The sequence below is a fragment of the Lissotriton helveticus genome, chromosome 5_1, assembly GCF_964261635.1.
Source record: "Lissotriton helveticus chromosome 5_1, aLisHel1.1, whole genome shotgun sequence".
Taxonomy (NCBI): domain Eukaryota; kingdom Metazoa; phylum Chordata; class Amphibia; order Caudata; family Salamandridae; genus Lissotriton; species Lissotriton helveticus.
Window position 1 is genome coordinate 496,380,512 of NC_136065.1, and position 27,614 is coordinate 496,408,125.

At 48.2% G+C, this 27,614-nt stretch overlaps 1 protein-coding gene across 2 annotated transcripts in view; it reads right to left on the minus strand.

Annotated features, from left to right (window-relative positions):
- The window catches only part of VPS13D (vacuolar protein sorting 13 homolog D), a 2,979,414-nt gene that overhangs the window by 705,166 nt on the left and 2,246,634 nt on the right, over positions 1–27,614 (minus strand). For both annotated transcript variants that reach the window (XM_078642819.1, XM_078642818.1), the window contains one exon: positions 3,547–3,710. In XM_078642819.1, the coding sequence (XP_078498945.1) occupies positions 3,547–3,710 (164 nt within the window). The remainder of the gene's footprint in view (positions 1–3,546; positions 3,711–27,614) is intronic.

Sequence of the window (27,614 nt, forward strand, 5' to 3'; positions counted from 1 at the left end):
CATCTCGACCCTCCGCAAGGGCTTGGGTGAGTTTTGCCCGGGCCTCCTCCGGACATTGTGGCAGCATGTCCGCAACCGTGTCCCACAGGGTGTGGGTGTAGCGGCCCAAGAGGCATGCGGTATTGACTGACCGCAGTCTCAAACTCAGGGACGAGAACACCTTCTTCCCGAACTGTTCATACCTCTTGGATTCCCGATCGGGCGGAGCCCCCGGGAATGCGGTCTGGGAAGTGGAGGCCTGGAGGCCCAGGCTCTCGGGGGTGGGATGGGTGGACAAAAAGCAAGGGTCGCCCGGGGACGGGAGGTAGCGTATGGCCACGTTCCTATCCACAGGCGGACCTGTGGCGGGCTTGGACCAAGTGCCCACAAGAACGTCACACAAGGCCTCATTAAACGGCAGCAGAGGGTCATTGGAGCTTGGCTGCGGGTTAAGGACCTCAGTGAGGAGGTTAGTCCTCACGGCCGCGACGGGGAGCTCAAGGTTTAAGGTTTAAGGCCTTGCCACCCTCGTCAACACTATACTGTAAGCAGCCCCCTCCTCCGTAGCCACGGTGGGAGGGGAGACAAATCCAGTGTCTGGCGAAGTGTCAAGTCCACTGGCCTCTCTAAGCTCATATGTCCAGTCCTGTTGAGACTGGCACCCCTGTGCCAGAGGGTCCACAGACCCCTCCCAGTCACCCTCGTCACCCATCTCCTGTAGTTCAGGGTCAACAGATGGGGCCGGTTCATGGAAATAGAAATCTCCATACGACGTCGAGAGCGGCGCCCAGCGGCGCCGCTCCGGCACCGGAACCGGACCGAGGGTAGGATCGGGGACTGCATCCATAGCAGGCGCCGGGGGCGACACCCGCAGGGCCGGCGCCGGTGAGGTCGACCGGCGACAACCTGGATCCGGAAGCGGATCCATGGAGGGCCTGCGGCGCCGGGACCGAAGTCACCGGCTGCGCCGGGGCCGAAGCACCCGGCGGCGTTGGAGCCGAAGCACCCGACCCGCTAGGCCCTCCAGCCGGGGCCGTTGGGCCCGGAGGCGCCACGGAACCCGGCTGAGGAGGAAGGGACCTCATGGCCATGAGGTACCGCTCGATCTCCTCAGGCGTCGCGTCATGCCCAGGGACCCGAAGGTGTGGGGCAGGCGGCGACGTCCGCGACTCCGTCGGAGTCGTGTGGGTGGTGTCACCCGAACCCCCGGCCGCATCGGGGTGGGTCGGAGGAACGATGATGTCTCTCCGACCTCTCATGCCTCTTACCTGAGGACTTAGATCCTGACGACCGATGTCCACTCCCGGAGCTGCGAGGGCTCCGACCCCGCGACCGGTCTCTCGATCTCCTGTGGGACCGGGACCTGGAGCGGCGCGGGGCCGACTGCCGGGGCTCCAGTCGCTTGCGGGACTGCTCCCACCTAGCTTTAGACGTCAGGGCCCGGCAGTCGGAGCAGGTGCAGTCGTCGTGGACGAGGCCTAAACCCTTGAGGCACCGGCGATGGGGGTCGGTAACTGACATCAGTCGGTCGCACTTGGAACAGGGTTTAAACCTGGGCATCCCTACCGGCACCGTCGGAGTCGAAGACTCGAGTAGAGAAATGATCAAAAGATCAAAAAGTTTAGTCAAAAAAGACTAAGGGGTAGAGCTTCTCCGGATCTGCGCTAGCTGGCGTGGTAAAAAGAAGAACTGACGTCAGCATGCATGGTCAGCGTCTAAGTACTCAAACGACGTCATTCCGGCGCCAACGACGCCGACGACGGACGCGGAGCCGCCTGCCGGCGCGCAGGGATATTGCTACGCAAAATTTTCCGGATACAGTCTGACGTCTGGGGATATTCTAAGGTAAGGAATCTATCACTAACGTGTCTCTTTCAGATCCAAGCACTCTGCCTTCAGGATTGTCAAGGCCTGCCATAGGAGTGACTAATAGGTTTATATGTGTCTGTATATATATAGGTAGATATAGGTAAACTATATCTTAGTAAGGGTTACAAGCCCCCACCTTACCCAGGCTGCAGTAGCAGACCTGTTGTGCCATTTTGGAATGCTTCCTAGGGGTGGCATAATACATGCTTCAGCCCCGGGTAGGCCTCTGGGGTACCTATGCCCTTGGTACCTAAGGTACCATATACTAGGGACTCACAAGGGTAACCTAGTAACCAATCTGGAGTGTATCTAATGTACATGCAATCAATTTAGAGAGAGCAGCTAAGATGGGGTCCTGGTTAGCAGGGCCACAGCCAGACTATAGTCGATAAATCAGTTAAACACAGCAAAAAGTGGGGGTAACCATAGTAAGCAGATCCTACTTTCCTACAGTCATCTTTGTTGTTTAAAAATGTAGGCCATTTCAGATCTCACATATAAACGTGCGCCTGCACACCGCCACCCCTGGCTCAGCCCAGGGGGGCCACTATGCAGCAAATCTGTTTCGCTTTATTATTACGAGTTTTAGCCCAATTCTTTTTGTTAGTGTTCTTAGATTATTGCAAAATGCTAATAAATACATTTGAAGGAAAAAAAACAAGGTCTGTCATAAATACTGTTTTTGGAATTTCAAAAGACTCCTCCGTCTCGGAGGTTCATTTGAAAGTCAGAACACTTAGAAAATTAGGAGTTAATCTATATTCTATCACCAACGCATAAGCTGGCCAATATATTTCTGATTCAAATACATTGATAAGTCCTATGCTGAGGAATATATATGATCCTGTGGAAAATATTACACATTTTGTATAAATCAGTGCACAGGAATCATTTATAATACTTTGGTGTCTTTCCTGGAGCCAACAACCCAAAATAGAACTTGAATTGGGATAAAGTCAGAGTAATTCTCTCACGACAACAGCATTTGCAGTTCTAAAATGATTTGTGCTTGAAATCCTCTAGTACCCAGGTGCAGATAATTATCCTTTTCTGTTCCACTTCTTCACAAACTTGCACATGCATCTGGAATAGGGTTGGGCAGAATTTGTGTAGTCGCGCTACGCAAAGCTCCGCAAATCTGTAAAGTATCTTAGCGAGCATGCAAAAGTTCCGCGAACACACGGAATTGCTTGTTCCGCCCGTTCGCGATGTTTTTTTCCTGTTCGCGAACGCTGTTTGCGTGCTCAGGGAGAAATATCTTGCGAACACGCATTTTGAAAGCGCGAACAAGCAAAAATTTTGGCAATACCGCGTTATCCGTGGAACGTGAAATTACCAAAATAAGGCAAATTCAGCGAGCGGAATGGAATTTACCGCCCAGGCCTAGACTGGACTAGATGATGGGAAAAACAAAAGGAGGATGGCAGTAGGATCAGCCGTCATAGTAGGCCACTCCAACACAGCAAAAGGTCAAAGGACACTACAGTATTTTCTTTAATTGAAATAAAAACAAGATGCTCTATTCCAGACTAACCATTCTGTGGCAGAATTGTGCACAGCTTGTCAACCGATAATAACATCGTAAACAATTTAATTTATATTTACCATCTATTCGCCATAACAGATATTGGATAGGCAAGAATGAAGCATTCTAAACACATTCAAACATCCATATTGCAATTTGCATTTCTAATTTACCTGTTGTCAGTAACAGCAGCCAGGCCTGCAATATCTAATACCAAGGATGAATCAAGTGAACGGGAATTTGACATCTTATTTGGGTTGTGAGGAGGAGATGAGCCTTCATGACACAGCATTCCACTGCTAGACATTCGCCATAGTTGTGAACGTTTTCCTGGCTCCTTCAATAAAGAACAGAAAACTATGATTTTTGTTCGAAAAAAGTGACTCCTTGGAAGTTCAGACTAAAAAATTCAACAATATAAATGAACATCCAACTGCAATATTTTGTTGCATGCAAACCTGTCATCATTTTTATTGGGGGAAAAACTGTCCCAGAAACAGTGCAAAGCAATAAATAAATGGAAAGTTTATTATAGCCATAGAGCCCGACATAGTGGGCTCTACCAGCAATTAAAGGCCTGATCCAGCGTTAAAGGCCAGAGCGGACCTTTAATGTCCAGTAGAGCCCGCTATGGAGGGTTCTAAGGCTATTAGAACATCAGTGGCTTAGCAAAGGGGGTAGGAGGTCTGCTCTTACCTGCGGCCTTAGCGGGGCGGCAACCGGAGGAATTGCCAACCCCTACCCCTGCTCTTACTTACGGCCGTCACAGGGCAGCAAACACAGGAACCGCCACGGGCGGCAAATGGTCTAGCTACGCCACTGTAGAACATTCAGCCCCTAGAGGGCAGAATGTTCTAATTAGTAAACAAAGGCCTCCGAGAGCCAAGGGGTCTTAAATCCCCTTGGGCTTCGAGAGGGTTTTGTTCACAGCAACAGCTGTGAAAAGAAAAAAACACATTGGAATGCTGCTCTCTGGGCTTCAACCAGTCATTAGAAGCCTGGACCACTCCATTGTCTTCAAAGGAGTGCTCAACATTCTAATGTTCTAAAAAACAGTAAGACCCTAAAAGACTGTAACTGACTCATTGTGTACCGTGTTGTGCCCATCAACTCCATATAACAGGGCAATAATGCCTTCAGAGAATTATTGCAATTATGAACACCAAAACATTTTTGCCAGATTATCTAGAATAAATAAAGGTCTACCCTGTTAACTAAATTTGATGCCAAACCACAATCTCTTGTATATATTGACTAGGAAGTAGCATTGTTGGGCCATGTGATACATTTTCCTATTCACAAAACTTTCCAAATGATGTTCGAAACACAAAGTACCTCTCCATTAGTGGTAATGCTATAGTCCAGCAAAAGTATTTTAGCCATTGTTCCCTTAGAATATCATGCAGGTGCATGAGAAGAGAAAGTGCACCTCATCTTCTACATAGACTACACTGACAAGATAAAAATATTATTTTCTGACTATGTAACAGAAGAAGAAGAAATACTTTATTTAGACAATCGAGTCCATTAAAGTGGCAGTGCTAGTTAAAAGTACATAAAAAGGGAGTCTACCCAATTGAAACCTTAACAAATAAACATCTCATACAGAGAGTTACCAATGAATGTAAAGACGTTTCAGGTCACGTCCTGCATTTGGAGTGCGAGTTAGGGCTTGTACAATTGTTTTGCAAGTCATGGGTCACAGGGAAACTAGGAAATTTGAGAGGATTTTCAGTTTTAATTTATAACCACAACTGTACTTTCTTTCAACATACCTTAATGAGTTAAGATAACAGAAACAACAGAAATCATAATTACACTTTAACTATGGGCTGAGCTGTGAATCTTTCATTGTATACATATATAATATATATATATACACACACATATATATATATATATATATATATATATATATATATATATATATATATATATATATATATATATAGTCAAACCCTTTCTCTTGAGAAAGAAAGTAGGTCGCACTCCGAAAACTTGTTTTTCAAAGCTTTTCAAGCATATTTATTTCACATCACTCCCAAGATGGAACACAAAACCGACTCCTTTCGATCTCCCCTGAGATCTTGTTCACGGCAACGCCCCCCTGACTTCAACACATATTTAAAGAGCATTAGTGCTCACATCACTTTCTGTCATCACGTTGTGGGGCATTATGGGATTTGTAGTGACTTTTATCTAATCCACACACCAAATTGCTATACATTATCATTAAAGTGCAAATAATCTGTAACCATTTAAATGAAATAGAAACTGTGACCAATTTAAAATAAAACCAGTTCCATCCTCTGATTATGCAAAAAATACCCCCCCAATGGTAAATTTCATTTTTTGCTCGTAGGTATACATGATATACAATATACATGATAGCACCCCATTGAAATGCATTGTAGTGAATCGACGATTTTGAGTGTTACCAAAAGGAGAACTTACAAAGGGTGATAACAGACTTTAGTTACATTAGAATTCATTTGTTGATGGCACCATACTAATTTCAGGAATTGTGGTGTGTTCTAAGGTAATTTTACCCTGTGAAAAAACTTCTGCTGGGATATCATGAATCATGTTTGAGAGAAAACTATTTTCACATGCTTGTCCCATAGAGTTTTGAAAGGTGCTCCAGAAGCTAAAATGAGAGCATATTTTCTGTAAATTCACATTATCTTTCTCAGTTATGTGAGAATGAAGTCTGACATTCTCAGTAAAACATGTACATCCAACAAGGGCAGAGGCTGTCAGTTGATTCATTTGTGTTCTAAAGAACAACTAGAGCGGTAACAGCCTTACTTATGACAAAATTATGGCACACCCAAAGCCATATTGCTTGGAATAAACTGGTTCTCTTAAAACATTTAATTTAAAAAGGAACAAAATGAAGGGGTTCATTTTGCCATAGAACTTATGGTTAGTGCTGCAGGAGCAGCCTGTCAGTTGAAGCCTTTGTGTTCTACTGCAGCTTCCCAGAGTGTTCTAAAGAACAACTAGAGAGCTAACAGTCTTACTTATGACAAAATTATGCAAATCCTGAAGCCATCTTGATTGGAATAAACTGGTAACACTTAAAACATTTAATTTAAAAAGGAACACAATGAGGGGGTTCATTTTGCCATAGAACTTATGGTTAGTGCTGCAGAAAGAAAATCTAGGGCATGTTTTAGTTGAGATCTCAAATCCTCTTCTTTTTCATTAGAAAATTCTGACATGCAGACTGAAACAATCCCTTTCAATACCAGCAGTAGACTTCCAGTTAATTCCCTGGTGAGCAGTAGCTTTACTACAGTGATCTAATGAATAACTAGAGTGCTAACATTCTGAATTTATGGCAAATGTGTGACACATCTGAATGCCTTCTTGATGGAATCAAAGTACAAAAACTGAAAGCATTTCCTACTGAGGAGACCGCAGTAAATGAGGAAATTAGGAAACTTCATAACAAATAAGTCTCCCAAGATGGCCACCAGAGAAAAAAAGAGCCCAAATGTAGCACAAATATCACCCAGATGTAGTCCACATATAGCCCAATGACAGAAGTGTGCAAAACACTTTTTATTTTTAGTTTTCTGCAGTTTTATATAGTGCAGACTGGTCAGGTATTGGAGCATTACATCTTACTTGGACACTGTTAGACCTAGTTTCCTAGACTACATAGGGTAGCTTGGCACAGAGCGGGAACAGCTAAAACATCCCCCAAGACTTTTGTGTAGTGCTTACAAAACACATCCGCAGCAACTCAGTGAACTACCACCAAAAATAAAGACACCACACCAAAGTAGAAAAATACCGGTTCCTTTTATAAAAGATTTTGTTTCACTTATGCTCATATCAAAATTTTAGACACGGTATCACATTTACAGTTAAGATTACTTTGGATGCCCAGAGTTGTTCACTGCTCCAGTGCACTTAGACTTTTGATTCTCAAGCAGTAGTTACTCAGTTAACACATTTGTTTCATCATTATCAAATGCAGTACATTAACCTGTGAAAAGAAGAACGCTCCTACATAGGATAGAATTACACACTCTGGCCCAGCAATTATCTTCGGTAGGAAAACACTTCGTTCTTTGTATTTCATTCAAGGTTAACCAACCCTCTCAGATTCTCAATGTCCCCCTCAGATATTATAAGTTCTTTACCACCAGGTAGCTCACAACTCTAGTAGCTAAGTAGGCAGGTTATTCTCTCTGATGCAATCTAAATCTTATCCTTTGTAGTGTTCACTTAGACGTTCGGCCCCGCCTATCTAAACTCTCCAGAGACTACTCTAGATGACTTGCCAAATTCTCAGTCTCATGGGAACAGCTCGGCTTATTTGCCGTTCACCGGGACTGTTGTCCTTCCGTTTGCTCAATAGACGCCAGTACCTTACACTCTTCAAACCCAGCTGAAATGTTCAAGTGCCTCGTACCTTTCTGTCTGTTCTTTAAGTTACTGATGAGGCCCGTTCAGACTCGGGGGCCTCACTCGACACACTACCGCCTTACCGGTACTTAGGATCTTGCTTAGGCCAGTCCTTGGATCACCAACTTCTTCCTGACATAGGCAGAATCATTGCGTCCACTCCGGCTTCCCCACCTCAGATTTCCTTCAGCCGGCACGCAGAGGCTCCGCTGCTCCGCTTCCGCGTCCTGTCAGACGCCCGGCCCGCCCTCACTGTAGGCGTCAGAGGGGGGCGTGGATTTACGCCGGCCGGCCTCCTTCTTCTTCCGGATACACTCCGGTTGCCTCACGCCGCACCCGCTTCCTCCACCAGACCCGCTAACCTGTGGAGTCGATCTGGGTTCTGGGATTGCAGCGGGCTGCCACGACCAGCAGAATGCAGCCGGAGTTCGTACTCGCCTCACAAACCCCAGGGGAGAGTTCCAAAGGAGTACCAAGCCAGCCCCACCTCCTTCAAGTGTCTCAGTCAAGTATGAGCCCTCAGGTGGTGGAAGGGGGGGGGGGGTTCAGGAACAGTAAGTCAAGGTAGGTCAAGTTAGACCGTTTTTATCGGACCCAAGGCTTCTGAAAGGAATTCACTCGAGGGTTTTTCTAACAAGGTTCTGGATATGGTGGGAAAAATATCCCGGTAGGGTTTGGTCAGTAGAAAGAGGAAGACATCCCTAAGTGGTATCGCTGACCCAGGGGTCAATCTAGCCCTCCTCAGGGCGCCCTTCTCTCCTCTATAGCCTCGCTCCTACCCCTCCAGTTCCCTCTGGTCACTACAAAATGGCTGCCCTAGTTCTGGCTATTTATAGGCTGGACCCTGACCTTTGGAAGGTACTAGCAGGTTCCAGAACCTTCTACATGCATTACAATGAGTCAGCCTCCCTGTGGTGGCAGTTACTGGCCACCATTTTGTGGGTTTTCCTGAATCTAGTCAGAAAGGCACCCAGGCCTCAGGGAAAAAGGACTATGAGGTCAAAGAACACCTAACCCCTAGGTCAACACCTCAAAAATTCAGTGGGCATAAAAAAATGAAGGGTCTTGAGGGGCAAAAAGGGGACAAAAATAAATAAATACTTAGGAGGGACTACCCAAAGGCAGACAGGTCTAACACGCGTCCCCCCCAGCTGAAAGTGGGGAGAGCTACCCAACCCCTTGGGAGTCCTCATCACTAAGGCGGAAATACCTAGAGAGACCGTCTGCATTGGCGTGGTCCACTCCAGGCCGATGTTCCACCTGGAAGTCCATTCCCTGTAGGGAGATGGACCATCTCAACAGCTTGGGATTCTCCCCCTTCATTTGCATCAGCCAACGAAGAGGTCGATGGTCAGTCTGAACCAGGAAGTGCGAGCCAAACAGGTATGGCCGCAACTTCTTCAGAGCCCATACCACTGCAAAGGCTTCTCGCTCAATTGCACTCCACTTTTGTTCCCGGGGAAGCAGCCTCCTGGACAAGAAGACTACAGGCTGATCCAGACCCTCTTCATTGAGTTGCAATAACACTGCCCCAATGCCATGCTCTGACGCGTCTGTCTGGACAATGAACTCCTTGGAGAAGTCTGGGGCCCTCAGGACCGGTGCTGCACACATTGCCTGTTTCAATTTCACAAAGGCTTGCTGACAAGCCTCTGTCCAGACTACCCGTCGAGGTTGTTTCTTGGATGTGAGCTCTGTGAGGGGCGCTACAATAGTGCCATACCCCTTCACAAAGCGACGGTAGTAACCTGTGAGGCCCAGGAAAGCTCGGACCTCAGTCTGGGTCTTGGGGGTTCCCAGGCCATGATTGCCTCAATATTTGCCTGGAGGGGCTGCACTGTTCCCCTACCCACCAAGTGGCCTAGGTACACAACCGACCCCTGCCCAATCTGACATTTACTGGCCTTGATTGTCAAGCCAGCTTGATTCAGGGCCTGGAGAACAGCTTGCAAGTGACGCAAATGGTCCTCCCAACTGCTGCTGAAGACGGCAATGTCATCCAGATAAGCAGCGGAGAAAGCCTCCATTCCAGAGAGGACCTGGTTCACCAGCCGCTGAAAAGTGGCAGGGGCGTTCTTGAGCCCAAAGGGCATCACACAGAACTGGTAGTATCCCTCAGGTGTGGAGAAAGCTGACCTTTCCTTTGCTCCATCTGTAAGGGAGATCTGCCAGTACCCTGACGTAAGGTCAAAGGTACTCAGGTATTGGGCAGCTCCCAGCCGGTCAATCAATTCATCCGCCCTAGGGATCGGATGAGCATCAGTCTTGGTCACTGAGTTCAGTCCCCGGTAATCCACACAAAACCTCAGTTCTGGAGTGGTGCCCGGTGGGGCAGCTTTTGGTTCTAAAACCACCGGACTGGACCAGGGGCTACTGGAAGGTTCAATAACTCCTAGCTCCAGCATCTTGGTAACCTCACCGTGGATGCTGGCCTTCACCTTGTCTGACAGCCGGTAGGTCTTTGACTTCACTGGTGGGCTGTCTCCTGTGTCCACATCATGGGTACACAGGTGGGTCCTTCCCGGGACAAGGGAGAACAACGAAGAGTACTGCTCCAATATCTGGCGGCAGTCCTTCCGCTGCTCAGGAGTTAGGGATGGGGAGAGAATCACTCCCTCCACCGACCCATCCTTTTCCTGAGACAAAAAAAGGCCAGGGAGAGGCTCGCTTTCCGCTTCCTCTCCTCCATCAGTCACCATCATCAAGATGACCTCGGGCCTCTCATGGTGGGGCTTGAAGCGATTAGCATGCAGCACCCGTAGGGGCTGTCGAGGGGTCTTAAGATCCACCAGGTAGGTGGCCTTACCCTTCTTCTCCAACACCTCAAAGGGGCCTGTCCAGCGATCCTGGAGAGCACTTAGCTCTCCAGGCTCCATCACCCACACTTTCTGGCCAGGCTCCAACTCCAACGGGTGAGCGTTGTGGTCATACCACTCTTTCATTACTGCTTGGCTGGCTTCCAAGTTGTCTGAAGCTTGCTTCCACAACTTAGCCATTTGGCTCCGGAAAGCCAGCATGTAGCTCACCACATCCTGGGGAGGCTTTCTGGGAGACGTTTCCCATCCATCCTTCACCAGGCTGAGAGGTCCACGCACAGGGTGCCCGTACAGTAGCTCAAAGGGGCTGAAGCCCACTCCCTTCTGCGGCACTTCCCTGTAAGAGAATAGCAAACAGGGCAGGAGGACGTTCCATTTCCTCCGCAGGCTCTCAGGCAGACTTCTTATCATGCCTTTTAAGGTCTTGTTGAACCTCTCTACCAGTCCATTGGACTGGGGGTGGTACGGAGTGGTGAACCGGTAGGTCACTGCACACTCCTTCCATATTGCCCGCATATATGCTGACATAAAGTTGGTCCCCCTGTCGGACACAACTTCCTTGGGGAAACCCACTCGGGTAAAGATCCTCATCAGGGCCCTAGCCACAACAGGTGCAGTGACAGTCCTCAGAGGAATTGCCTCTGGGTACCGCGTGGCGTGATCCACCAGAACCAGGATAAAGCTGTGACCAGCGGTAGTTGGTGGATCCAATGGCCCCACGATGTCGATGCCCACCCTTTCAAAGGGGGTGCTAACGACAAGAAGTGGTTCCAGGGGAGCTTTCAGCTTCACCCCTGTCTTCCCACTGGCTTGACAGGATACACACGTCCGACAGTAGGTGTCAGATGCCACTTTCATCGGAGGCCAGTAAAAGTGGGGGATAAGCCGGGCAAAGGTCTTGTCCTGACCTAAGTGTCCTGCCAAGGGAATCTCATGAGCCAATTCTAGAAGAAAGGCTCGGTATCGTTGAGGGACTACCAAGGCCCGGGATGAACCAGGCAGAGGTACCTTGGGTTCACTGTAGAGGAGTCCGTCCTCCCAGTAAATATGGTAGTGCCCTGCAACGTTCCCTGCTGCCTGGGCTTCGGCCTGTCGCCTCAGTCCCTCAAGGGTAGGGCACTCCTTCTGGCCCTTACAAAACTCCTCCCTGGTAGGCCCTCCCTCCACATGCCACTCAGCAGGGATGGGTAGGTCCTCCAAGGAGACTACTTCCCCCTCCACGGACTCCTGGCCCACCACCGCAGGTGGCCGATCTGTCTCATGGGGCGTGGAAGCCGAAGCAGGCTTCTCCTGACTTCGGGTCTTTCCCTTTTTGGCAGCGGGCTGGGCCATTGTTCCAGGCTCCAGCCCAGGCGAACTCCCACTCCGGGTAATCGCAGACCTTGTGCTTGCACAGGCCCAGTCAGGTGTACCCAGCATCTCCGAATGAGTCCGGTATTCCACCTCCTTCCAGACATTGTGCTCCATGTCATTTCCCAACAGACAATCGACTGGCACGGCAGGGCTTACGGCAACTCGAAGTGAACCTGCAACCCCTTCCCACTCAAAGGGAACCTCGGCCACAGGGTAGTGGCCCAATCTGCCGTCAGCCATCGCGGCGGGGTGGAGTACATGTGGAATCACCTGCTCTGGAGACACCAGTTGACTCCTTACCATAGTCATACTGACTCCTGTGTCTCTCAGAGCCTCCCCTCTTTGGCCATTGATGGTGACCCATTGCCCATACTTTACAGTATTTGAGGGCACCTGGATCTTAGGAACCATCTCCCGATCTCCCAGGGACACTAGGGTGACACCCGCCCACTCACCCCCCTTATCTAAAGGCAACTCCTCCCCGAGCACTACACTAGCAACTCCTGGGGCTTTTCCTCCGGTGGGAGGGGGTGGTCTCTTTGGGCACTTGACATCTCCCTTATAATGTCCAACACCACCACACTCAAAGCAGTGGACAACCCTTGGCTGCTGACTTTGGCCAGGATGAGGGTTTCTGGGCGGGTTAGCCTTAGGGGTGAATCCTGTTCCCTTTTCCTGGAAACTGTTTTGGGGGCCTTTTGAGAACTCCCTCTTTTTATCTCCCCCCTCTTTCTTCTGGGGGGCGCCCTGTCCAGCCCTTTGGGAATCCCCTCCAGTCCCCTTTAAGGACACCCGGGTACTTGCCCAGATGTCCCCCTCCTCTGCAAGCTTCCGGGGGTTGGTCAGCTTGCCGTCCACCAGGTGTTGACGCAGCTCGGGAAAACATTTCTCGAGTAGGTGCTCTTTGAGAATAAGGTCATACAACCCCTCATAGTCCTTCACCTCGCTGCCTTGTATCCAATCCTCTAGTGCCTTCCTTGCATAATCCAGGAAATCCACCCAATTCTGTGTGCCTAACTTGTGACTTCCCCATAACTTTTGCCTGTACTTCTCTGGGGTCAGTCCAAACTTTCTGATCAGCGCCACTTTCATGGTGGGGTAGTGGGTCTGCTCATCCTGCTCTAGGGCCAATAGTGTATCCCGTCCTGCAGGAGGCATGTACTTATACAAGCAACCCCCCCAGTGTTTTTCCTGGATCCCATGGGCTCTTAAGGAGACCTCATAGGCAGCCAGCCACTTGGCGATATCATCCCCTGGGCTGTAGCTGGCAACTATATCCTTAGGTAAGTAGGGTCTGGATTCCCTTGTCAGTTCTCTTGTTTCGCTGCCACCATTTGGAGAATTGGAGGGTCCTATCTGTAGGGCCTTGAGTTCTAGCTCCCTAGGTTTCAACTCGTGAGCCATCCTCTGTTCCTCTTTCTCCTTTTCCATCTTGGCAAACTCCCACTTTAGCTGTCTCTTTTCCCTCCTGTCCACTAGTTTAGCTTCGGTTAAGCTTCTTCCGGAGACACTGCTGCCCTCCCTTGAGAAGGTCCTAGGTCCTGGGAGTAGGTTTTCCATCTCCGGATGGAACAATCCCTCTACCCCTATGACTGTGTCCCGGTCCGCCCCCTCTTCCGCCTCCTTTCCCTCTCCATGTGCTGCCACCCAAGCCCTCAAACTGGTCTGGAGTTCCCCCTTCTTGGCACCACGCTTAAAAAACACTCCCATCTTCTGGCAAAAATCTCTAAGCTGGGCTACAGAATAGGTTTCCAGTTCCTCCAGAGCAAATTCCATTTTGCTTATGAGAGATATAGGGACAACCACTCAGGAAGAATTGGTTCAAAAAGGGGCAATTCGAAGCTACCTCCACCCACCACCAGGAGTAAATTTGGAAAACCAAAAATATAATTAGGGAGTCCGCAAGGAGAAAACTCCAGGTGTAGGCCTGTGGTATGCACTCATTTGCTTCTAGATGGCTGTAAGCACAAACTCTATCCCACCGCTGAAACACCAATTATGTTAGACCTAGTTTCCTAGACTACATAGGGTAGCTTGGCACAGAGCGGGAACAGCTAAAACATCCCCCAAGGCTTTTGTGTAGTGCTTACAAACACATCCGCAGCAACTCAGTGAACTACCACCAAAAATAAAGACACCACACCAAAGTAGAAAAATACCGGTTCCTTTTATAAAAGATTTTGTTTCAATTATGACTCATATCAAAATTTTAGACACGGTATCACATTTACAGTTAAGATTACTTTGGATGCCCAGAGTTGTTCACTGCTCCAGTGCACTTAGACTTTTGATTCTCAAGCAGTAGTTACTCAGTTAACACATTTGTTTCATCATTATCAAATGCAGTACATTAACCTGTGAAAAGAAGAACGCTCCTACATAGGATAGAATTACACACTCTGGCCCAGCAATTATCTTCCGTAGGAAAACACTTCGTTCTTTGTATTTCATTCAAGGTTAACCAACCCTCTCAGATTCTCAATGTCCCCCTCAGATATTATAAGTTCTTTACCACCAGGTAGCTCACAGCTCTAGTAGGTAAGTAGGCAGGTTATTCTCTCTGATGCAATCTAAATCTTATCCTTTGTAGTGTTCACTTAGACGTTCGGCCCCGCCTATCTAAACTGTCCAGAGACTACTCTAGATGACTTGCCAAATTCTCAGTCTCATGGGAACAGCTCGGCTTATTTGCCGTTCACCGGGACTGTTGTCCTTCCGTTTGCTCAATAGACGCCAGTATCTTACACTCTTCAAACCCAGCTGAAAGGTTCAAGTGCCTCGTACCTTTCTGTCTGTTCTTAAGTTACTGATGAGGCCCGTTCAGACTCGGGGGCCTCACTCGACACACTACCGCCTTACCGGTACTTAGGATCTTGCTTAGGCCAGTCCTTGGATCACCAACTTCTTCCTGACATAGGCGGAATCATTGTGCCCACTCCGGCTTCCCCACCTCAGATTTCCTTCAGCCGGCACGCAGAGGCTCCGCTGCTCCGCTTCCGCGTCCTGTCAGACGCCCGGCCCGCCCTCACTGTAGGCGTCAGAGGGGGGGGCGAGGATTCACGCCGGCAGGCCTCCTTCTTCTTCCGGATACACTCCGGTCGCCTCACCCGCTTCCTCCACCAGACACGCTAACCTGTGGAGTCGATCTGGGTTCTGGGATTGCGGCGGGCTGCCACGACCAGCAGAATGCCGCCGGAGTTCGTACTCACCTCACGAACCCCAGGGGAGAGTTCCAAAGGAGTACCAAGCCAGCCCCACCTCCTTCAAGTGCCTCAGTCAGGTATGAGCCCTCAGGTGGTGGAAGGGGAGTGGGGGGGTGTCAGGAACAGTAATTCAAGGTAGGTCAAGTTAGACCGTTTTTATCGGACCCAAGGCTTCTGAAAGGAATTCACTCGAGGGTTTTTCTAACAAGGTTCTGGATATGGTGGGAAATATATCCCGGTAGGGTTTGGTCAGAAGAAAGAGGAAGACATCCCTAAGTGGTATCGCTGACCCAGGGGTCAATCTAGCCCTCCTCAGGGCGCCCTTCTCTCCTCTATAGCCTCGCTCCTACCCCTCCAGTTCCCTCTGGTCACTACAAAATGGCTGCCCTAGTTCTGGCTATTTATAGGCTGGACCCTGACCTTTGGAAGGTACTAGCAGGTTCCAGAACCTTCTACATGCATTACAATGAGTCAGCCTCCCTGTGGTGGCAGTTACTGGCCACCATTTTCTGGGTTTTCCTACATCTAGTCAGAAAGGCACCCAGGCCTCAGGGAAAAAGGACTATGAGGTCAAAGAACACCTAACCCCTAGGTCAACATCTCAAAAATTCAGTGGGCATAAAAAAAATGAAGGGTCTTGAGGGGCAAAAAGGGGACAAAAATAAATAAATACTTAAGAGGGACTACCCAAAGGCAGACAGGTCTAACAGACACCTTATTGCGTATTTTGCACGATGTACATGATATTGATCTTGCGAAACATTGAACTTTCCGATTTTAACTGAAGATGCTCTGAACCGGGCTTTGTAACACTTATTTTTACCTACTGGTTTTAATTAATTCTCACTGTATTGTATTAGGAAAGAGGATTTACTGTTTTTATGTACACTTTTGTGATCTATGTTTCTAAATTAGATCGAATAAAGTTTAATGAATTCTATGCAGGACGGAAGCGAGGATTATGCATATCTTTCCTCACTTTATTTGGATAGCAGTTCAAAGAAAACTTAACAACAATCATTAAACAAAAGACTACACATCCCATGAACCATTAGGGGGGTAGTCTCCAAGGCAACTATAGTCCAATCATATCACAGTTCATCGTATATAATATTGTGACGTCCCTTCGCTTCCTCTTTCTTCACTGCTCGTCAGTTAAGTGCATTCCTTGTTGAAAATGGCAATGTATATGCACATAAGCGGCGTTCATTTGTTTTCACTGTACCCCTTGTTGTAAACAGAACGGATATCGCTAAACACTGACTGTGTTATCCCGCCAGCATAGACCCATGCACGCACATACACGACAGCCATTTTAGGCACCATGGCCTCTCTGCCCGTTTGTTCCCGGCACCCCTCCCCGCGCGCACTGCTCATGCATCGGCCACAAGACCCTCTCCCTCTGCGTGACCCTGCTCTAGAAGTAACCCTCCTGCTTGACCCACACCCCCCATTTCCTCCCGAGAACACCCTTCCCCTCAGCTGACGACCCCCCCCCCCCCCCGGCTGCACTTGGCCTTTCGACCCGGTCCCAAGTCCTAAGACCAAGCCTCGTGGATGTACACCCCCCCCTTTTTTCCTGCCCAGCATAACAAAACCGTGATACACCAACCGAAGTGCCCGATCTTATCGCCTAACCAACCTTTGATCTGATCATCCCCTCCTGCCCTCGTGTCCTATAGGAATGTCCGGCTGAGAGATCACAATCTCTTGTTACATTCAGGGGGGGAGGATGACATCTGAGCGACTGGTATGGGAATAGGCCTGAAGCTGGGATTCCAAGCATGCTTTCTCCTATTTTCAAAGCGTTTTTATTGCAATAAGGAATGTTTGTGCATCATAAACATGTGTATAAAAGACGAAGCCTCAGAGAAACTTGTCAGAGCACCTCCTGAAGACACCATGCGAGTGTCCGAAATGACAGGCTCTCCTCATGAGAAATAAAACTCCGTTCTTGTTTTCCTGCTGCCAGCGCCCGTCTCTTTATTTGGTAATTGCTCAAGATGGGAACTAAGAGGGGTCCTGCGCCAGCAGCCTGGGCATCAGGTGTGTTATGGGCTGACTTTTCCACAATTGGCGTCCCAACGCGGGGTCCATCAGCGACATAAGGTCCGGTAAGAGAGGTCCAGACGATGGGGTGAACATCTAAACGATTGGAGTATACCTGCCTTGAGAGGGCCCTCGTCCGGCTGCCGATTGAATGAACTTCACCGATTCCGAACGGACCTCTCTCAAGTGACCTACTGTCCTGACTGGAATCCCACAGGAATGCTGCGGTAAAAACAGGGAGAAAGAGAACGATTGGGCGCTGGAAAAGGGAAGGCGAAGAATTGCCCACACGGTCCGGTCCGGGTAAGGTTAAGTAGGACGTCTTTACGTCCGATTGGTAGGATGGCTTTATCCATCTGATTGATTGATTGATTGTACTTGAAGTATTGGTTCTCTTTGAGACATTTTCTATTTGCAAACAGCGATGAATAGGAACGTTCCTCTCTCTTTGCAAATAGTTACGGATAGGTAATGCAGACGTTTGTCCCCTATTGTAATCCGTCATGCCTATTTTTCTCCCCACTGATTGTTTGTTATCGATTTTTATCGATTATTGCTCTTTGAGATATTCCCTGTCTACAAACAGGGAAGAATAGAAATATTCTGCCCCCTTTGCAGATAGTGAAGGATAGGTAATGCAGATTTTTGTCCCCGTTGTAATCCGTCATGCCTGTTTTTCTCCCCACTGATTGATTGATTGTCTGGACATTTATTGTTCAAGGAATAGTTCTTTTGAGGTATTCTCTGTTTGCAAATAACTTAGAAAAGAAATATTCTGTCTAATCTTTGCAAGAAGTGAAGGGTAGGTAATGCGGACCTTCGTCCCCCGTTGTAATCTCTCGGGCCTATCTACTCCCCACTGATTGGTAAACTAGTTCCACCCGGACCATTTATTAGAGGTAGGTCATCTGGCTCGACCAGAGGGCACCCCTAATAAAAAGGACATATGCAACAATAACGAAGTAATCACCGTATCCTGTTAACAGAAACTTTAGCATGAAACACGCTAGGAAAAAAAAAGGGAAGAAAGAAATAAGAAAGCAAAATCAGTAGGCCACTGATGAGTTTTTGATTTCGCTACAAATAAGAAAACGTTAGAAATAGCTGACGATAAAACACATGATTTCGCTAGAAATAAGAAACGTTAAGAAATAAGTCCGTAATACGAAACATGAAAATGGTGAGAGAAGCCAAGCTTGACATCACGGCAGCCACAAGGCAACCAGGCTTCGCCACCCCTCACTGCTCCAAACATGTCTGTCCCACCGCCTGCCACGCCCCAATAACGGTAACATGAGACAGATACAAGTCAACAGATACCTACCCCCATTCTGGAAACTCCCGAAGTGCAACAGGTTCGCGGCTACGCCCATCCGGAAGACGAGATCTTCGGCACGTGTAGGGCGGGTCCTGCTGCCAGCCGTCGGCCGGAGGTCGTCCAGTAAGGTGGGCCAGAAGAGGAGTTGAGGCCGACGGGATCCGGGCGTCCCCTCTTCTTTCTTCAATAATGGCTGCGACAACACGGGGGGGGGGGATGTCTTGCTCATGCCAAGCACCCCCCCCCCCTCGCATCTCCTGGTCCAGCCACGGCTTGGTATGAGCTCCCCGTTCGGCCCTGAAGCGGCGCCTTGCAGGCCACCGGGGGGGGGGGATGTCTTGCCTATGCCTCCGACCCCCCCCCCCTCTCATCGCCTGGTCCGGCCATCATGAATATTAGCGCCGAGAAAAACGGCGTGGGGTGCGCTGGGAGGGAGAGGCGGCGCGAACGAGCCTCTCCCACCTCCCCAGGTGGAGGCCCCCAGTGGCACCCCCAACGCTCCACTCACCCGACGAGGGTTCGTCCACTCGTAAAATGGCGGTCGACCCTGCTGGAGCGGGCCCGGCGTGGAGAGATGGCCCGGTTGCTTGTTGATTAAGAAATGAGTCCCACAATCAAAAGTGTTCTCCTCGACTTTGAAGATTCTATAAAAGCCACGGGGGCCCCCGACCCCCGCAGACACCCCCGATGGGGAATGACTGCCATGATTGCCCGCGGAACGATGAAAATGTAGCCGCGAGACATCGGCGCTCCCATGCTGATGCCAGCCTCAGTTTGAATGACTAAAATCCTGCAGACTACAGTTCGGATCAGTTCCGGTGAAAACCCAGTATGACCCGGTAGAAAAAATTGTTGCCTCCCTCCCCCCTTTTGACTGATGGTTCGTACCGCAGATCCTTTCTGTTGCCCTTTAACGGAACTTTTGGACTGCCGAAAGAGGCTCTAGGCCAACCACGAGTAGGTGGAGATTTTGACTATGCCTGGATCTGCCTGGCTGCTCCCAAAATGGCGCTGGTACAAATGAAACTTTCAACTCCTTGTTGTACCCCGATTGCTCAGCCTTGGTGTCATGAAATATGTATGCAGTTTTTAAACACAATGAATTGATATAGGATGGGTACTGATTATGTGTTCGGACAATGAATTGAAGTGAGATGGGTACTGATTGAACATTCGGACAATGAATTGTTGTTAAGTTTTGGCGCATCATGATTATTGAAAGTTCGAATTTCAACACTTATGATACTCGCTCACACTGAAGTTTCGATATGATTTTATTGTACTTGTCGCACTTTTTATTATGAAATCAACGACCACCGACTCCATTAGGTTTTCCACTAATAAGTATCCCCACATGTACAGTTCTGGCCGGCCCACGGGGTTGTAGGCCCGTATTTATGCACCGACATTTTCATTAAAGATTTTTGGAAAAAAGCAAACGAAGTTGTCACGCGTAAATTGGTAGATTTCGAATAAATGACCACTATTTCCGATATAACTAAATTACAGGTGAAATGGCTCAGCTCGATTAGTTAAGGGTTAAAAAGTATAGTACGCAGAAATATTACAAATATGAACGGTCCAGGTTTTTGTTGTATGTGTTTTGCATTTTTGTACAGCCTAAAGCAACCGCTAAAGATCCTGGTATTTAGCCTATATTTTATAAGCTACCTGTATCAGGAAAGTTGTTTTAAAAATGCCCCTAAGTCGCCCCGAAGGAATGCCACCTGACCCCCCCCCCCTGGTACGAACGACAAACGACCCCGTGCCACTGTAGGTTATCACTTTTTCTCAAAGGAGAGTACGAGCTCGCCCCCCCCCACGTTGCACCGACTGCCCTCTGTTCTGACCCCCCCCCCCCTGCGCACGATCTGTTTTTACCACACTTGGGCGACCTATGCTATCCACAGGCTTCCGATAATCATCTCTCCCACACTAAACGGTCCACCTGGGCTTAAACGCCAAGTTGGCAGGGACTGCGTCCAGTGGAGATAGCCCGAGTATGTAGTAAGTAAAAGCCTTTTCGAGTTTATGCGCGCTGATGTGTTTTTAAAATGCTGCCCCCGCCCCCTTCTTTTTCCCTCTTTCTGCAGGTCACATCGGAACGTCGACTAAAGTACGAAAAGGAAAATGGTGATCTAGCGGACGAAGATGGGAAAAAGGGGTTCGATTATGGTACCTACACACGACGAGCGAACAATGGCTATTTCTCTCCCTGAACTTAGCGCTTGGGAGGACAGACTGAAGCGGAAACTACGAAATATGACTTCGCTTGGCACCCCGAATAATACAACCAGGAATGACGTGCACTAATGAATGAATTCCTACGTTTAACTAAATAGGGAAAGTTTAAGGAATATTCCGAGGTGAGGTTTACCCAAGTACCCTCCGTTCGGAGGACTAGGAATGTTGCCAGTGTTTAAAATCTACTACCTCCTTTCGCACCCTCATAGACATGAAACTCAAAGCTGCCCCATTGTTCTCACAACTGACACCCACTGTTGCCTCAGCCTGAAAACATCCTAGCCCGACCAGGTTAGTTTTTGACCAATTGCCAAAGGCATATAAGTGTATATAACTAAAGCCACCGGTGAAGGCAGCCGACGATAAAAGAGAAGAAAAAGGTAAAAAGAGCTTAGGATGCTAAGGATGCGCAGCATACAGGCAGAGATCATTTTGGCCAATAACTGTTCTATGTTTTGTCTTGGATTTTTGTATATAATACCAGTCACTGTTCTATGTTTTGTCTTGGATTTTTGTACATAATACATGTACTGTCTCCCCCGCCTGAGTTTGTGTGCACGTAATGTATGGGTCTACGTCGTCCCTCTGCCTGTGTTTCCGTATTACTTGACCCCTGCTGTTCTGTGTTGTGTGCGCACTGAATGGCCCATTATTGTACACGTTTTTCTCTCTCTCTCTCTCTCTCTCTCTCCCTCTCCCTCCATGTCATACGTGTACCGAATGGTTTGTTTAGAGTGCGGACTCTCTCTCTCTCTCTCTCTCTCTCTCTCTCTCTCTCTCTCACTCTCTCTCTCTCTCTCTCTCTCTCTCTCTCTCTGAGGATCCCCCTGTTCCCTCCTCCCTTGTATGGTAACGTTGTGCCCCACCGGCACAAACCTAATTGGGTCTCTTCGAATACAAAGGTGTTCGGCAAAATTGACAGAAACTAAAACGATTGTAACTTGCCATATTACTACCTCTCCTTTCTGCGAAATGATAGAACCCGAGTTGGTAATGAAAGAAAGGACAGGTAAGACAACTGATGTCCCCATATCTGGCCTTTTTATAGGGGGACTATAACGTCAATGGTCTTCTGTTTTTCAGTTCGTTAGAAATGCAATCCCCAATGCCCAGATTGCCTCACCCCTCTGCACATAAGTGCGGATGTCCAAAGCGTCCTCGCTTCCCTTGATTGACCCCAGCTCCCTGTCCAAAGCGTCCAAAGCGTCCTCGATTGACCCCAGCTCCATATCAGCTATCCCCGAAGCGTAATTGATGACCTTGATTAACCGTCGCTCCCCAAGAAAAGCATGTTTAACCTCTGCCCCCCCCTCATGATGATAACCCCTGCTTGCAAGAGTTTGCCGACCCCGAAGGGAAATGTAAGATTGTCAGTACTTGGGTTAGAAAAAAGGCGAGTCTCTACCTAAGGACTCGATTTCGAGTTTGATAGAATACACTGTCGATGGGAGTCCGATTTCTCTCCACGTACGTCACGAATGAACGCCAAATAGGCTTACGAATTCAGTGGAAATGCCCTCCTACATACTCCATAAGTGATGACTTCTGACTGTGACCGATGAACCTATCCCCCACCTACTTAGGATTGGGGACAGAATTGAGATGTATAAATGTCTTCTCCTGCCAGTTTTTCTAAAACTTGTTTTGTACCCATTCAAAGATACAATCACCGGAGGAGAGGAGCTGGATGTGACGCACAGGCTGGCCACAGATCATGAAGCACGTGTGACAGCAACCAAAGGTGGAGTCGCAGAGCAACGAGACGCAGGACGAGGCACCACTCTCAAGCTCGGCAGATGAAGGAATGAAGGGCTGCCTTGAAGCCCTTGATTTGCTGACCCACTCGTGCCTGAAGTCCCCGTCCCTTTTGAGCCCGACTGATGGGCCTGCCTGCTCGTCATCCTTTGCTCCTTTGGTCCCTTGGTGTGTTCAAAGATCTGATCCCACTCCGCCCTCTCTTCCCTCGATTATTCAACAACATCACCCTTTTCGCATAACTTTTGACTCAGAAAAAAAGAGCAGCATTTAGATAGAATAAGGTTTTGCCACGAAAGAAGAAAGACACGCAGGTGCCCAGCATGAGGCACCCCTAAGAAGATCAGTTAGGAAACAGGACTGTGATCTAACAGCAGAGGACTGATCGCACCCTGCAACGCGTAAGGATGAATCCGAGCTGGACCTATAGCTCCACCGCCGGTGCTCAACAGCGCCAACGAAAGAAGACGGACTCTGTTAAAAAGACACTGTGACAAAGACCCCCCCCTTCCTGAACTTTCTACCCACCCCTTGACTAATTGCTTGTATCGAACTGAATTCCTCCCTCAACCATTTTGTGTTGCTTTCAAAAATGTTTCATCGGTCACTCATGTATTTAGTTTTCCAAAAGTCTCTTATAGCACTGACAAGACCCGAAGGTATCAGAGCACTTTTTACTGTATGTTGATGTCACCGGAGAGAAAGTCAGAACCTGATTCTATAATGTGTCGGAACCTTTTTTTTTCTTGATTGACCCCGACTAAGTATTATGCCGATCTCTAGACTTGTATGAATAACCCAACAAATGTAAAATCACATGTACCGCATTCCGCCAACCGTATCGACTGTATAGAAATGAACTAGCTTATGTAAAAAAGCGGCGACTGTTGAAAATGGCAATGTATATGCACATAAGCGGCGTTCATTTGTGTTCACTGTACCCCTTGTTGTAAACAGAACGGATATCGCTAAACACTGACTGTGTTATCCCGCCAGCATAGACCCATGCACGCACATACACGACAGCCATTTTAGGCACCATGGCCTCTCTGCCCGTTTGTTCCCGGCACCCCTCCCCGCGCGCACTGCTCATGCATCGGCCACAAGACCCTCTCCCTCTGCGTGACCCTGCTCTAGAAGTAACCCTCCTGCTTGACCCACACCCCCCATTTCCTCCCGAGAACACCCTTCCCCTCAGCTGACGACCCCCCCCCCCCGGCTGCACTTGGCCTTTCGACCCGGTCCCAAGTCCTAAGACCAAGCCTCGTGGATGTACGCCCCCCCCTTGTTGTACCCCGATTGCTCAGCCTTTGTGTCATGAAATATGTATGCAGTTTTTAAACACAATGAATTGATATAGGATGGGTACTGATTATGTGTTCGGACAATGAATTGAAGTGAGATGGGTACTGATTGAACATTCGGACAATGAATTGTTGTTAAGTTTTGGCGCATCATGATTATTGAAAGTTCGAATTTCAACACTTATGATACTCGCTCACACTGAAGTTTCGATATGATTTTATTGTACTTGTCGCACTTTTTATTATGAAATCAACGACCACCGACTCCATTAGGTTTTCCACTAATAAGTATCCCCACATGTACAGTTCTGGCCGGCCCACGGGGTTGTAGGCCCGTATTTATGCACCGACATTTTCATTAAAGATTTTTGGAAAAAAGCAAACGAAGTTGTCACGCGTAAATTGGTAGATTTCGAATAAATGACCACTATTTCCGATATAACTAAATTACAGGTGAAATGGCTCAGCTCGATTAGTTAAGGGTTAAAAAGTATAGTACGCAGAAATATTACAAATATGAACGGTCCAGGTTTTTGTTGTATGTGTTTTGCATTTTTGTACAGCCTAAAGCAACCGCTAAAGATCCTGGTATTTAGCCTATATTTTATAAGCTACCTGTATCAGGAAAGTTGTTTTAAAAATGCCCCTAAGTCGCCCCGAAGGAATGCCACCTGACCCCCCCCCTGGTACGAACGACAAACGACCCCGTGCCACTGTAGGTTATCACTTTTTCTCAAAGGAGAGTACGAGCTCGCCCCCCCCCACGTTGCACCGACTGCCCTCTGTTCTGACCCCCCCCCCCCTGCGCACGATCTGTTTTTACCACACTTGGGCGACCTATGCTATCCACAGGCTTCCGATAATCATCTCTCCCACACTAAACGGTCCACCTGGGCTTAAACGCCAAGTTGGCAGGGACTGCGTCCAGTGGAGATAGCCCGAGTATGTAGTAAGTAAAAGCCTTTTCGAGTTTATGCGCGCTGATGTGTTTTTAAAATGCTGCCCCCGCCCCCTTCTTTTTCCCTCTTTCTGCAGGTCACATCGGAACGTCGACTAAAGTACGAAAAGGAAAATGGTGATCTAGCGGACGAAGATGGGAAAAAGGGGTTCGATTATGGTACCTACACACGACGAGCGAACAATGGCTATTTCTCTCCCTGAACTTAGCGCTTGGGAGGACAGACTGAAGCGGAAACTACGAAATATGACTTCGCTTGGCACCCCGAATAATACAACCAGGAATGACGTGCACTAATGAATGAATTCCTACGTTTAACTAAATAGGGAAAGTTTAAGGAATATTCCGAGGTGAGGTTTACCCAAGTACCCTCCGTTCGGAGGACTAGGAATGTTGCCAGTGTTTAAAATCTACTACCTCCTTTCGCACCCTCATAGACATGAAACTCAAAGCTGCCCCATTGTTCTCACAACTGACACCCACTGTTGCCTCAGCCTGAAAACATCCTAGCCCGACCAGGTTAGTTTTTGACCAATTGCCAAAGGCATATAAGTGTATATAACTAAAGCCACCGGTGAAGGCAGCCGACGATAAAAGAGAAGAAAAAGGTAAAAAGAGCTTAGGATGCTAAGGATGCGCAGCATACAGGCAGAGATCATTTTGGCCAATAACTGTTCTATGTTTTGTCTTGGATTTTTGTATATAATACCAGTCACTGTTCTATGTTTTGTCTTGGATTTTTGTACATAATACATGTACTGTCTCCCCCGCCTGAGTTTGTGTGCACGTAATGTATGGGTCTACGTCGTCCCTCTGCCTGTGTTTCCGTATTACTTGACCCCTGCTGTTCTGTGTTGTGTGCGCACTGAATGGCCCATTATTGTACACGTTTTTCTCTCTCTCTCTCTCTCCCTCTCCCTCCATGTCATACGTGTACCGAATGGTTTGTTTAGAGTGCGGACTCTCTCTCTCTCTCTCTCTCTCTCTCACTCTCTCTCTCTCTCTCTCTCTCTCTCTCTGAGGATCCCCCTGTTCCCTCCTCCCTTGTATGGTAACGTTGTGCCCCACCGGCACAAACCTAATTGGGTCTCTTCGAATACAAAGGTGTTCGGCAAAATTGACAGAAACTAAAACGATTGTAACTTGCCATATTACTACCTCTCCTTTCTGCGAAACGATAGAACCCGAGTTGGTAATGAAAGAAAGGACAGGTAAGACAACTGATGTCCCCATATCTGGCCTTTTTATAGGGGGACTATAACGTCAATGGTCTTCTGTTTTTCAGTTCGTTAGAAATGCAATCCCCAATGCCCAGATTGCCTCACCCCTCTGCACATAAGTGCGGATGTCCAAAGCGTCCTCGCTTCCCTTGATTGACCCCAGCTCCCTGTCCAAAGCGTCCAAAGCGTCCTCGATTGACCCCAGCTCCATATCAGCTATCCCCGAAGCGTAATTGATGACCTTGATTAACCGTCGCTCCCCAAGAAAAGCATGTTTAACCTATGCCCCCCCCTCATGATGATAACCCCTGCTTGCAAGAGTTTGCCGACCCCGAAGGGAAATGTAAGATTGTCAGTACTTGGGTTAGAAAAAAGGCGAGTCTCTACCTAAGGACTCGATTTCGAGTTTGATAGAATACACTGTCGATGGGAGTCCGATTTCTCTCCACGTACGTCACGAATGAACGCCAAATAGGCTTACGAATTCAGTGGAAATGCCCTCCTACATACTCCATAAGTGATGACTTCTGACTGTGACCGATGAACCTATCCCCCACCTACTTAGGATTGGGGACAGAATTGAGATGTATAAATGTCTTCTCCTGCCAGTTTTTCTAAAACTTGTTTTGTACCCATTCAAAGATACAATCACCGGAGGAGAGGAGCTGGATGTGACGCACAGGCTGGCCACAGATCATGAAGCACGTGTGACAGCAACCAAAGGTGGAGTCGCAGAGCAACGAGACGCAGGACGAGGCACCACTCTCAAGCTCGGCAGATGAAGGAATGAAGGGCTGCCTTGAAGCCCTTGATTTGCTGACCCACTCGTGCCTGAAGTCCCCGTCCCTTTTGAGCCCGACTGATGGGCCTGCCTGCTCGTCATCCTTTGCTCCTTTGGTCCCTTGGTGTGTTCAAAGATCTGATCCCACTCCGCCCTCTCTTCCCTCGATTATTCAACAACATCACCCTTTTCGCATAACTTTTGACTCAGAAAAAAAGAGCAGCATTTAGATAGAATAAGGTTTTGCCACGAAAGAAGAAAGACACGCAGGTGCCCAGCATGAGGCACCCCTAAGAAGATCAGTTAGGAAACAGGACTGTGATCTAACAGCAGAGGACTGATCGCACCCTGCAACGCGTAAGGATGAATCCGAGCTGGACCTATAGCTCCACCGCCGGTGCTCAACAGCGCCAACGAAAGAAGACGGACTCTGTTAAAAAGACACTGTGACAAAGACCCCCCCCTTCCTGAACTTTCTACCCACCCCTTGACTAATTGCTTGTATCGAACTGAATTCCTCCCTCAACCATTTTGTGTTGCTTTCAAAAATGTTTCATCGGTCACTCATGTATTTAGTTTTCCAAAAGTCTCTTATAGCACTGACAAGACCCGAAGGTATCAGAGCACTTTTTACTGTATGTTGATGTCACCGGAGAGAAAGTCAGAACCTGATTCTATAATGTGTCGGAACCTTTTTTTTTCTTGATTGACCCCGACTAAGTATTATGCCGATCTCTAGACTTGTATGAATAACCCAACAAATGTAAAATCACATGTACCGCATTCCGCCAATCGTATCGACTGTATAGAAATGAACTAGC